This window comes from Papilio machaon, chromosome 17, assembly GCF_912999745.1.
Source record: "Papilio machaon chromosome 17, ilPapMach1.1, whole genome shotgun sequence".
Taxonomy (NCBI): Eukaryota; Metazoa; Arthropoda; class Insecta; order Lepidoptera; family Papilionidae; genus Papilio; species Papilio machaon.
The window spans coordinates 1,092,259-1,104,919 of record NC_060002.1 but is presented as its reverse complement, the minus strand read 5'-3'; the positions used below and the strand labels follow the sequence as shown (position 1 = coordinate 1,104,919).

At 39.6% G+C, this 12,661-nt stretch overlaps 1 protein-coding gene across 1 annotated transcript in view; it reads left to right on the top strand.

The window, feature by feature from the left end:
• LOC106708624 (serine/threonine-protein kinase D1) overlaps positions 1 to 11,777 on the top strand; it is a 43,286-nt gene extending 31,509 nt beyond the window's left edge. Inside the window, exons 2-16 of the mRNA XM_045681981.1 lie at positions 1,574 to 1,730; positions 2,219 to 2,363; positions 2,650 to 2,796; positions 3,420 to 3,589; positions 5,471 to 5,708; positions 6,571 to 6,680; positions 6,854 to 6,927; positions 7,138 to 7,267; positions 7,787 to 7,919; positions 8,314 to 8,493; positions 8,799 to 9,007; positions 9,344 to 9,574; positions 10,413 to 10,596; positions 11,046 to 11,228; positions 11,415 to 11,777. Of these exons, the coding sequence (XP_045537937.1) occupies positions 1,608 to 1,730; positions 2,219 to 2,363; positions 2,650 to 2,796; positions 3,420 to 3,589; positions 5,471 to 5,708; positions 6,571 to 6,680; positions 6,854 to 6,927; positions 7,138 to 7,267; positions 7,787 to 7,919; positions 8,314 to 8,493; positions 8,799 to 9,007; positions 9,344 to 9,574; positions 10,413 to 10,596; positions 11,046 to 11,228; positions 11,415 to 11,593 (2,436 nt within the window). The 5' untranslated portion in view covers positions 1,574 to 1,607 and the 3' untranslated portion in view covers positions 11,594 to 11,777. The remainder of the gene's footprint in view (positions 1 to 1,573; positions 1,731 to 2,218; positions 2,364 to 2,649; positions 2,797 to 3,419; positions 3,590 to 5,470; positions 5,709 to 6,570; positions 6,681 to 6,853; positions 6,928 to 7,137; positions 7,268 to 7,786; positions 7,920 to 8,313; positions 8,494 to 8,798; positions 9,008 to 9,343; positions 9,575 to 10,412; positions 10,597 to 11,045; positions 11,229 to 11,414) is intronic.
• The last annotated feature ends 884 nt before the right edge of the window (positions 11,778 to 12,661 follow it).

The window sequence follows — 12,661 nt, the reverse complement described above, 5'->3', positions numbered from 1 at the left end:
AGTCAACCAACCCGCACTTGGCCAGCGTGGTTGACTATGGCCTAGTCACCCCTTACTTAGGGAAGGCTCCGAGCCCGTCGGTGGGGTGATATTGAATGAATTTATTCAAAATATAAGTCGTATTTAAGCGCTTTGTAAAGATGAGATTTGAAAGATTCATTATTGTAGTTAAGCGATTTGAGTTCCGATTGCTATAAAAGACCTTAATTTGTCTAGCCAAATTTAAAAAAAACGGGCGGCGTTCACGATCGGTCCATGACAAATACATACTGCTAACCGTTCTCATTATGTCTTTCGTAAGGTTTTTCTTTAACACTGACAATGTACCCAAATATCATTTCAGAAAAACCTACTCTCCGATTCCAAATTTTTTATTTTTTTCTACATACAATACATTTTTTCTATAAGTGTACTGTATCTTGTATTATTTTGGCTTGATATCTTTTCCAGTATGTTACACGTACAAAGGCTTAAAGGGTAAGTCACCCTTGCCATTATTTAATTACGATAAGCCTCAGTCTGTATTGATAAGTGGGAACCTATTTAGAATCCCATACAGATGGGACAATACTTAACACGTTGCTGCGATTTTCTCTTACTAAAATAAACTCTCGTGTCCGTGGTACTGAACTTATTAATATGTGTATTATATATAAACTAGCAGCGGGCCGCGACTCCGTCCACGCGCAATAAAAAACATAATAAGTAGCTAAAGTTCTTTCAGACTATGTTCTGTGACAAATTTCATCAAGATCCGTTCAGCCGTTCCGGACATACCTTCAAACAAACACCCATCCATCCATCTAAACATTCTCATTTATAATATTAGTATGAAGTATGATATACTCCACGTTACATACATATAAGAATATTATGAAAGAAGAAAGTAAATAGGTACGACGCGACGTTATCTTTAAATTCGGCGCAGATATTTAACCTGTAAATTATTGGCAAAAAATAAGGTCATGTTTTCTTTGATAGTTATAAATTATCACTTTATTACTATTTATATTTCTAGATTAAAGAGTAACCAAATTCAGATGCACTTTGACAGAAGTCGTATCATTTATATGCTATGCTTTCTTTAACATAATTTTATGTAAATAAACTGAGTTACATAAAATACCGTTATTTTGGTATCGCCGATGTTATGTGGATTGTTTATTGTGGAAAATAAAGTATGAAAATCGTCCACTTTGAGGGGCTCGGACCCTACCCTAAGTTAGGGGTGACTAGGCCATAGTCAACCACGCTGGCTAAGTGCGGATTTCTTGATTACATATTTATCTTTGAATTTATTCGTTGCATCAATATGTTTTCCTTGAGAACATCGAATAAATAACGTCGTATGAAAATCACTAACTGGTATAAATCGTAAAAAACTCATTAAATTTTCTTTTTAGAATTGCCAAGTAGAACTACAACCGACCTACACCTACTCATACATACTTCATACTAAATCTACCTACACTTGTTAGGGAAATCTAAACTGGTGGATTCCATTGCTGACCATGAACCTCTCGTAAGTTAGCTGGAATGTTGATATTTATCATTGTAAATGTTGTTTGTACAGGCGTGCGGCGAGGGCACGCGTCTGGCGGCTGGAGATGGAGGACGAGGTGACGTTCATGTTCCAGCTGGGCGTGCTGCGCGACGTGGCCTCCGCGCCCGCGCACGCCCTCACCCTCGCACACCTCAAGGACCTCGCCGTCAAGTTTGTGCACGACAAGGTTAGCACCACATATACCACCTATCACCTCGCACCTTTCTACGAGGCTCCTTTTAACACTCACACTGCTACTGACATCTCAGATGTTAGAAAAACCTCAACTAATTGGCACCTTGCTTCTTCTTATGATAAATTAACAGTTAAGAATCTTCACCTAACACACGGTGAGGTTTGTAAGGAAGACTTAGGTTATGAAATAATATTATTGTATGTTTCTGTGATCTTAAGATCAATTTTTTTTACTAATCGTGGGCTTCTGAGAACAAAAACCCAGTTAAAAAGATATTGTTATCTCTGTTTTACCAAGATAAAGACAGGGACGACGATATGTTATATACAGGTTTTTTGGTCTCAGAAACCAACGGTAAATGTTTTATGTAAATTGACTTAATAGTGAACATGACGATGATAGTCAATATTCTACTAAACTATTTTATTATATATTTAATTATGTAAGCAATTTGTGATCATATTCTTTGTATCTTTTAGATACCGGACAATGGGTTGAACCGTCTGCCAGAGCGTATCCTGCTCTTCCGGCACGACTACTGCTCGCCCAACGTGTTGCAGCTCGTCAACTCAGCCGCAGACATCACGGACGAGACCCTCGTTGAAATCGTACTTACGGCTAACCGTAAGATTATACATCCTAGTTCTGTGTTTAAATACTTTCTTCTGATAGTAACGTATAAATATATAGATGTGTATCTTGTGAATCTCGAAACTTGATATAAGCTTTCATAAATATTACAAGGAAAAAACTACATCTCTTCATTCATTCATTCAAATCATTCAAATGAGTTGTCATTCAATTTGTGTAATTCCTCTAAGTGTCATACGAATACAGTCGGTTGATTTATTTTTTATTTAATAAAGCCCTTTTGAAATAGTGTTGTTCATAATAAGTGATTTACCAGCAGCTCTGATTTGCGATGGTGAGAGCGCGGAGAGTGCGCCTATACCGCGGCCGCACGCGCTCGCCGTGCACTCCTACAAGGCGCCCACATTCTGCGATTTCTGCGGTGAAATGCTCTTCGGTCTCGTCCGGCAGGGACTCAAGTGTGAAGGTACGTGTTTTTAGGAACTTTGAGAAATAACTGAAACAACATACATAGATAATATAGAATCATTGCAAATAAGATTTTTAAAATTACTCGTAAATAAAAAGACAAAGAATCAATGTAAAGGAGATTACTCTAAACTATATAAAATATGTAAAATTTTACCAGCTAGCCTGAAACATAAATATCTTCTACTTGTAAATAACCATAGTAAACAGGATCGATTCACTAAATTGGTGAAACATAAAACGGGCACAAGGTCTATGTCCAAAGGTAAATTTGAAATACCCGTGGTACAAAATTACTATGGAGATAGAACGTTAAAAAAAACGAGTTCCATACTTACTCAACAGTTTACCCGAGGACATAAGACGTGAGCCTAAACTTGCTAAATTTAAACACTTATTAAAAAAACACTTGTTAAATACATTGTAACCATTTAAGTAATTTAATTGTATCAATTGTATTTAAACAATCTACCTGTAACAAAATCTGAATAGTGCTGTTTTTACATTTACAGGTTCTATGTGCCCTTTATTTCTATTCAACTGAACAACAAGAAAAACAGATTTCCTCAACATCTAACACCGTTGATGTATCTTACTATGGTCATCCTACAATAATTGCAGGATGCGGTTTGAATTACCACAAGCGATGTGCGGTCAAGGTGCCACTGAACTGCGAAGCCCCGGTGGGTACCAGTGCAGGGGGCGGAGCACCCGGCCGGCGCGCATCGGGAGCGCCCCGCAGCCCCTCGCGCAGTTCCACACACAGCCACGCCTCGCGCGACGACTCGTTGGTAAGGCGGCTAGCTGATCTCGTCACAGGGAATAACTGAACTCACTGACGACAAAGGTTTTAAAACCATGTCACATCCCGATTGTGAACTTTGTTATTATTTAATCCGACCAGACATAATATTATGAAATGAATTTAATTGTTCGAAATTTCACTTGACGGTTGATTTAAAACTTAAAATATTTTATGTTACTTTCATGCATATCAAAATAACAGCTTCAACTGGAAGCAGCTTTTACATTTTTTATTAATTTTTATATATTTTTTTTTAACTTACTTAGATCTGATTTAAGATTATTTTATTTAATTGTTAATTTTTTTCAATATAATTGAATCTCTGCAATTTAAATATTTAGTTTTTAAGAAAAAAATAATAATCACCAATACGACCCAATACAATATTTAAGTATATTACATTATTGTTGATTTCTTACACTAGATGGCGTTTATTTAAAAAAAAAATAGCTGTTTAAAAAGACATTTATATATTTTCAGTACATACTGAGGCTATTTACACCTCAAAAAAAAATCCTATATCACTTTGAAATTAAACAAATCTATATTTTTTAAGATTTCAATTCCATTCCATAAAATCGTTTTTAAAAAACAGTGATTTTATTGTTTTTTTTTATAGTCAAAAAATATACACGTACTTTTAGATATTGACAAAAGTATTCAATTTACCTTCTTATCTTTGGATATACATATTTTACACATTAACATACGTAGCGATGCCAGGTGTCCGGATAAAGCCGGACATAGGTTTTTTAATTGCGTGTCCGGCCAAAATAAACGGTTTTCCGGCTTTTTACATTTCCCAAAAGAGAGTGTACCTATTAATACTGAGACAAAATCCTAAATAATATAGGGTGTCCGACATTTCTAACCAAATGTCCGGCCAAACTGGCTGATCTGTCCGGCTAGTAGGTTTGGCGACCTGGCAACCCTAACTTTATGAACAATCTTTGATTGATACAAACGGCTTTCATGTAATTTTTAAATGATTTCTTCTGAATTATAAAACTAACAATGGGTGGTGGGTAGCAAATTATTTTATTTGAATTTTGTAATTTTTTTTTATCAATAAATGTACTTAACAAAAAAAAACTATGTAGTTTTATTTTTAAACACTGCACCCATCAACCATTGTGAGTACAAGACAGACTTTCAATTATATCACATTATAAACGCTGAAAGCAAAAACATTTTGAAGCTAAATTAAAAATCTACTAGTCTAGTATCTAGTAGTAGTAGTTATTTTTTTAGAAAAAAGGGGACCCATCTGCAAGCACTTACTTTCGATTAAAATATTTTTTATCAAAATCGGAGCACCAGGGGCGGAGCATCGCGGTAACACACATAGAAAAATACAGTCGAATTGATAACCTCCTTCTTTTTGAAATCGGCTAAAAATAAAAGAAACAAATTGAAACTACCACTTAGGTTGTTAATTGATCGCTAGGTGACCTCAGTATTATGAAAAATCAAAAAGTCTTTAAGTAACAATTAATGTACTTTGAGTGTGAAAATAAAATGTAATTTTAAATCATTGCAAAACTCTTCAAATTAATAATAAAAGATAAATCAATTTCAAATAATAAAAGACCAATACATGTAGAACGAATGAGTGAATGAAATCTAATAGAACCATTCAACAAAAGCAGTTTCTCTTAGTTCAATTAATATTGTAAAAAAGAAACAAATCTGTGGAAAAAATTATTTTTAATATTTTAAAATTGATTAACGGTTGGTTTCTGAGACTAAAATCTTAAAAATAAAACATATCCCTGTCATTACGATTGATAAAACAGAGAAAACAATATATTTTAAAATGAGATTTCGTTCTCAGAAACATTTATTAGTAATAAAAATGTATCTTAAGGTTGGCGGTACAAGTAAACGTTCAGCGAGCGCGTGGCCACCGCCATCTTCGTTGGGTATTCCGCATACATTCCAAGTGCACACATATACTCGGCCAACAGTATGCCGACTGTGCAAGAAGCTGTTGCGAGGGTTGTTCAAGCAGGGTCTACAATGTGGTGACTGTCATTACAACGCTCATCGCAAATGCCTACCTTTTGTACCCAAGGACTGTGGTGCTGAGATACGAGATGCCCATAGTGAGTATATTAAATTTGTTATAAGGACTTTTTGGGAACGCTTCGCTTTAATGCTTAAGTTTTCATTATGTTACATATGAATTGATATGCATTTTGGGTTATTCGATAAATATATCGTATATTTTCTATAATAAAGAGGAAAGATTTGTTTGTTTGTTTGTATTAAATCTCTGAAACTACTGAACTGATTTGAAAAATTCTTTCACTGTTTACAAGATATTTTATCCACGGGTGATATAGGCTATATTTATTACTAGATTATTTAATTTCACGCGGACAAAGTCGCGGGCAACTGCTAGTTATAGATAAAATATGCATGCTATAGCTTACAGGAGTGATTCACATCTGCATGTTTTTGGCTGCTTTAGTGATGGGACTCGAGTGATTTTTTTTCACTGGAGTCACTCAGTACTGGTAACTTTCTCACTCGAATACCACTCGAGTGATTTTTATTGACTCAAGTCATGAAAGTTCCTGGTTTGAATAAATTAAATTGGATTAGAACTTATTAGTAGTAGATTTTAATATTTCAATTTGACTGATAATAATTTGAATGATAATAAAAATCAGTTTTTTCTTCACTGTGGCATTCGAGTGAGAAAGTTACCAGTACCGAATGACTCGAGTGAAATAAAATCACTCTAAACCCATCACTAGGCAGCTTGATCATTTGCTACTTTGATCTGTAAAAAATAAAAAAAATCATGCGCATGCTATTTTCATTTTTGGAAAATCTATAAAGTGGACATTTTTATATATGATAATTACGAGAAAATTCTGAATATTTATACTGATCTTTGATATAAAACATAAAATATACATAAGTATAAATTTACATAAGGACAAATGTACATACCCGCAGGTGAGTACCAGGACAGCAGCACAGGTTCAGAGTTATCTGAGAACGCTCGTCTGCCCGACGATGAGTCCGACGAGGGAGCAGATGGCGCCACCGACGATCCCGATCACGAGGTACGTATGTGTGTGCGTTACTGAACAAATCTGAAATTAGTCTTTTAATAATAATACCAAGCTTAACAAATGTCACAGTCAAATGGAATAATATTTCAGACAAAGAAAAAGAACGGAGATTGTATGTCATATTTTTTAGAGTATTAATGTGAATGGTAAAATGTGTGGTGCAGTTGTCGCGGCGAGGGCAGGAGGAGGAGCCGCAGCGTGACACTCTACCTGACCGCTCCGCCAGCAGACCCAGCAGGTGATGATGATGACAGTGATGATTGTATCGATGATGGTGATGATATTTCTTACTCGTATTATTCCTTATTAGGGTAAATCGTATATTTTCTTTCTTCCAGTAAGCCTTTTTATAATCAAATCTTTTTAAAAAATGATCACCAAAACTCATCACCACAGAGCAAGCGCTCTATCCTTTGGCACTCACAGTTAAACCTGACGTTGATTACAGTTCATCTTCCTCACCAAGTGCAAACATACCATTGATGCGTATCGTTCAGTCAGTCAAACATACCAAGAAGAGAGAAGGGCAATGGCTAAAGGAAGGTTGGATGGTGCACTTCACTAATAAAGATAAAACGGTAAGTCACAGTCAAATCCAGTACATCTTTATAGTGAAGGAAAAACATCATGTTTAACTAAAGATTAATTAACTTTAATTTAAGCTAAGCTTGACCTCTTTGTGTAGACAAGAATGCAGGGTAAATAACTATTTAATTACCCTACAACAGAATCCAGTATCAATATGTAAAATTTGGAATTAATTAATAAAAAGGTGGCAAACTAGCAAGCGGTCATCTGAATCCATAAATAACGAAGCGACAGCTGCCAATAGACATCTGCAATTATATATGCGTTGCCTACCTTTAATCGACAGAGGAGGGGATGCACAGAAAGAACATCCTGAAATCCACTTCCCTTTCCCATCCTTTACAAGAAAAGGGTGGGTGGGACTAAAATTATGCCTCCGGCATCGCATTCATCAGACTGTAAGTGGAATTACTTCCACTTGACGTCTATCTTCTGTGTGGTCGTGGAAGCAAATGAATGTTGTTGTTACAGGATCTACCACTGTTAAAATCTCTGACCATTATTTACAGATCAAACGCCACTATTGGCGATTGGACAGCAAGTCTATAACATTGTTCACGTCAGAGCAAGGCACTAAGTACTACAAAGAGATTCCTCTCAACGAGATCCTGGCTGTGGACACTGGTCGTCAGCCGCACTCCGGTCAGTTTACATTATAAAATGTACTATAAATATTTTAAGGAGACTTTCAGCTACGAGAAATGAAAACGACGTGAAGATTAATATTTATTTTTTTCCTTCTGAGAAGTTAAAATTATTTTGGTGCATTTATAATCCTTCTAAGAGACGATGATAGACAGAGAACCAAGTTTTTTCTATGTAATGGTCATTCGACAAGACTGGAGCAGAAAGCAGAGATGTTATCGCAAATAAAATAGAGCTTTATAACATTGTTTTGACTCTAAAATTGTTTGCGTAGTTGTATTAATGTAAAAAAAATCTCTAGAAATATACAAGATATTAGCGAAAAGAAATCCCAAAAAAATATGGGTTACGGGTTTGTTAGCTAGTAAATAAAGATATGATCGTTGTATAGACGTGATGCACTGCTTCGAGCTGCGTACAGCTAACGTGGACTACATGGTGGGCGTGGACCCGGCGTGGGCGGGCGCGGCCGGCGCAGTGCCGCCCCCGCCCTCCGGCGTCGGCGCCTACCTCGCCCGCTCCTGGGAGACAGCGGTGCGACAGGCGCTCATGCCTGTCACACATCGCTCAGGTATCACATCTCAATAAGAAGCTTTTACTGTCTCTATCTCCAAGTTTTAAATTACTTCCTCACCAATTTTCAACGAAATCGCTTCAGCAGTAATTGCTGGACCAATTATGATGTGTCTTGTGCTGTTGTAGCTTTGGGTACTTTATTTTTTTTTAATTTCGCGCTGAAAAAATGGCGGGTGATCGTTAATAGTACATATATGTATAGAAAATATAAAACACATAAAATTTTTTTTCATGATTGTACTAATGTACAATCAAAAAAAAAGTGAAATACTTAAGTTGGTATTTCATGTGTAATGTTAGCGGAGGACAGCGAGGGTGGGGCGGAGGGGGAGGAGGGTGGCGAGGGGGAGGGAGAGGGTGGGTCAGGGGGCGGGGCGGGGCGTGCGGGACGCGCTGCTGAGATGGCGCAGCTGTACCAGATCTATCCGGACGAGGTGCTCGGTTCCGGACAGTTTGGTATCGTGTACGGAGGTCTGCATCGCCGCACTCAGAGACCTGTCGCCATTAAGGTAACGTTTTCATCCAAAGATGGAATAATAAAGAAATGTCAAACTCCATATTTTACGCTTTATTTTCTTAAAATTGTGAGATAAAAGTAAGTTATATTGAAAAATAAAGGTAATTAGGGTTATCTTAAAGATTTTTTTTTTTACTTTCGAGTATTAGCGAAATAGATACAGTTTTTCTATGGTTATTCTAGGATATAGATCTACACCCGAAAGTAGAAATTGTAAAAAATTGAACTCACTACTACTATCTTTTTATATAAATACCTTTTGTAATTGAAATATAATTAAATGAAAAAAAAAGTTTAAAACCCGATAATTAATGTATTGAATCCACAGGTGATAGACAAACTTCGTTTCCCAACTAAACAAGAAGCACAACTGAAGAACGAGGTAGCCATCTTGCAGAACTTATCACATCCAGGGGTCGTCAACTTGGAGCGAATGTTCGAGACTCCAGAGAGAATATTCGTGGTAATGGAGAAGCTGAAGGGAGATATGCTGGAGATGATACTCTCACACGAAAAAGGAAGACTAACGGAGAGAATTACTAAATTCTTAGTGGCACAGGTAAGTGGCAGCTCTTATGATATACGAATGTAGTTGTATAGTGCAAAATATGTAGTAAGATTTAGATAAAAAAACTTCTGAACTATATTTACAGAAATCTAGTTCTTTATACATTACTAGCTTTTACCCGCGACTCGACTTTTACGAATAAAAAATAGAAAACGGGGTAAAAATTATCCTATGTCTGTTTCCTGGTTCTAAGCTACCTGCTCACCAATTTTCAGTCAAATCGATTCAGCCGTTCTTGAGTTCTAAATAGTGTAACTAACACGACTTTCTTTTACATATATATATATATATATATATATATATATATATATATATATATATATATAGATTAAATGTACGTGCGTATACGCAAGTGCGTATACGTACCATAACGTATACGTACGATCTAAACTCATGTTTAGCTGTTATCTCTATTCTTTCAAAGATAATGAAAAGGATAGCAATATTTATAGATGTTTGGACATTTGAAAATCCTTTATTTATAAGTCTTTTATTGATATGGCAATTTTACATTAAGTATTTATTCATTTTATGGCAATATTAGCTGTCGCCCGCGACTTCCTCCGCGTTGAATTAAAAACGTAATGTTCTTCCAGATTATGTTCTATATCTGTGCCAAATTTCATCAAGATCCGTTGAGCTGTTCCGGAGGTAACTTCAAACAAACATCCATCCATCCATCGAAACATTCACGTTTATAATATTAGTAAGATAGATAGTATGAAAGTCACGCTCCCATTTAGGTAAAGGCCTCCTCCATTTATGAGACATAATTGGAAAGCCTTAAAAAAACCTAATCACATTAGATATATTTTTTTCAACCTATCAGATCTTGGTAGCACTAAAGCATTTACACGAGAAGAACATCGTACACTGCGACTTAAAACCAGAGAATGTGCTGCTGTCCTCGGATGATGAGTTCCCGCAGGTCAAGTTGTGTGACTTCGGCTTCGCCAGGATCATAGGAGAGAAGTCCTTCAGGCGATCTGTTGTTGGCACACCTGCATATCTTGGTGAGTTACTGTATAGACTTAAACCCTTTTGCCACTAAACAAGTCGTGATTGTTATGTCTGTCAGCTGTCGCCAGTGGAAATGATACATTGTTCATAGACAAATAGAAAAGAGGTTTAATTTAAGATTTACGCAGCTGTACATTTCTGGAAAAATTGTTTTTGTTAAAAAAAACTGGAAAAATTGCTGAGTCTAAATTCAATAAAATCGTGTATGTATAGTACATTTATGCCAAACTTTATCGAGATTAAATTGAATCGTTCTGAAGATTTCTTCGAAAAATATCGATCCATCCATCCATCCATACATCTAAATGTTCTCATATATAATTTAGTAAAATTATTCTAAATGTATAATAATTTATTTGAATAAAACTCCCATTGGCGGGGGCACTGCAGTGCCCCCACATAGTGTAACTGCGAGTTGTGTAAATAATATTGTATATGTTAGCCCCCGAGGTGCTGCGCAACAAGGGTTACAACAGGTCACTGGATATGTGGTCTGTGGGCGTCATCGTGTATGTGTCATTGTCTGGCACCTTCCCCTTCAATGAAGATGAGGACATCAACGAACAGATACAGAACGCAGCTTTCATGTACCCTCCCACTCCGTGGAGAGAGATCTCCGCTGAAGGTACGCACTAAGAACATACATACATACTCTTTATCATCAGACATGTGACCAGTCACTCTATAGCCCGGCTCAGTTCTTCATTCATCAAGCTATAGTATTTATTTGTTTTGAGTGGTGCATGATAACAAGCAACCCTCATACACTGGAAATAAACGATATAAGACCATTGTTTTGATTTTTGTATAGCGATCGATTTGATCAACAACTTGCTGCAAGTGAAGCAGCGCAAGCGATTGTCTGTGGACAAGTGCGCGGCGCACGCCTGGCTCCAGACACGCGAGGCCTGGCTCGACCTGCGCGCGCTCGAGCACCGCGTCAACGCGCGCTACCTCACCCACCCCAGTGATGATGCGCGCTGGCAGTGACCCCGCACCCCCTGCGCGCACCCCGCACCCGCCCCGCACAGTGACACGTCAGTATCCTACACACAGACATACTAGAGCGCCGCGTCAACGCGCGCTACCTCACCCACCCCAGTGACGACGCGCGCTGGCAGTGACCCCGCACCCCCTGCGCGCACCCCGCACCCGCACCCGCACCCGCCCCGCACAGTGACACGTCAATATCCTACACAGACATACTAGAGCGCCGCGTCAACGCGCGCTACCTCACCCACCCCAGTGACGACGCGCGCTGGCAGTGACCCCGCACCCCCTGCGCGCACCCCGCACCCGCACCCGCACCCGCCCCGCACAGTGACACGTCAGTATCCTACACACAGACATACTAGAGCGCCGCGTCAACGCGCGCTACCTCACCCACCCCAGTGACGACGCGCGCTGGCAGTGACGCCGCACCCCCTGCGCGCACCCCGCACCCGCACCCGCACCCGCCCCGCACAGTGACACGTCAGTATCCTACACACAGACATACTAGAGCGCCGCGTCAACGCGCGCTACCTCACGCACCCCAGTGACGACGCGCGCTGGCAGTGACCCCGCACCCCCTGCGCGCACCCCGCACCCGCACCCGCACCCGCCCCGCACAGTGACACGTCAGTATCCTACACACAGACATACTAGAGCGCCGCGTCAACGCGCGCTACCTCACCCACCCCAGTGACGACGCGCGCTGGCAGTGACCCCGCACCCCCTGCGCGCACCCCGCACCCGCACCCGCACCCGCACCCGCACCCGCCCCGCACAGTGACACGTCAGTATCCTACACACAGACATACTAGAGCGCCGCGTCAACGCGCGCTACCTCACCCACCCCAGTGACGACGCGCGCTGGCAGTGACCCCGCACCCCCTGCGCGCACCCCGCACCCGCACCCGCCCCGCACAGTGACACGTCAGTATCCTACACACAGACATACTAGAGCGCCGCGTCAACGCGCGCTACCTCACCCACCCCAGTGACGACGCGCGCTGGCAGTGACCCCGCACCCCCTGCGCGCACCCCGCACCCGCACCCGCACCCGCACCCGCACCC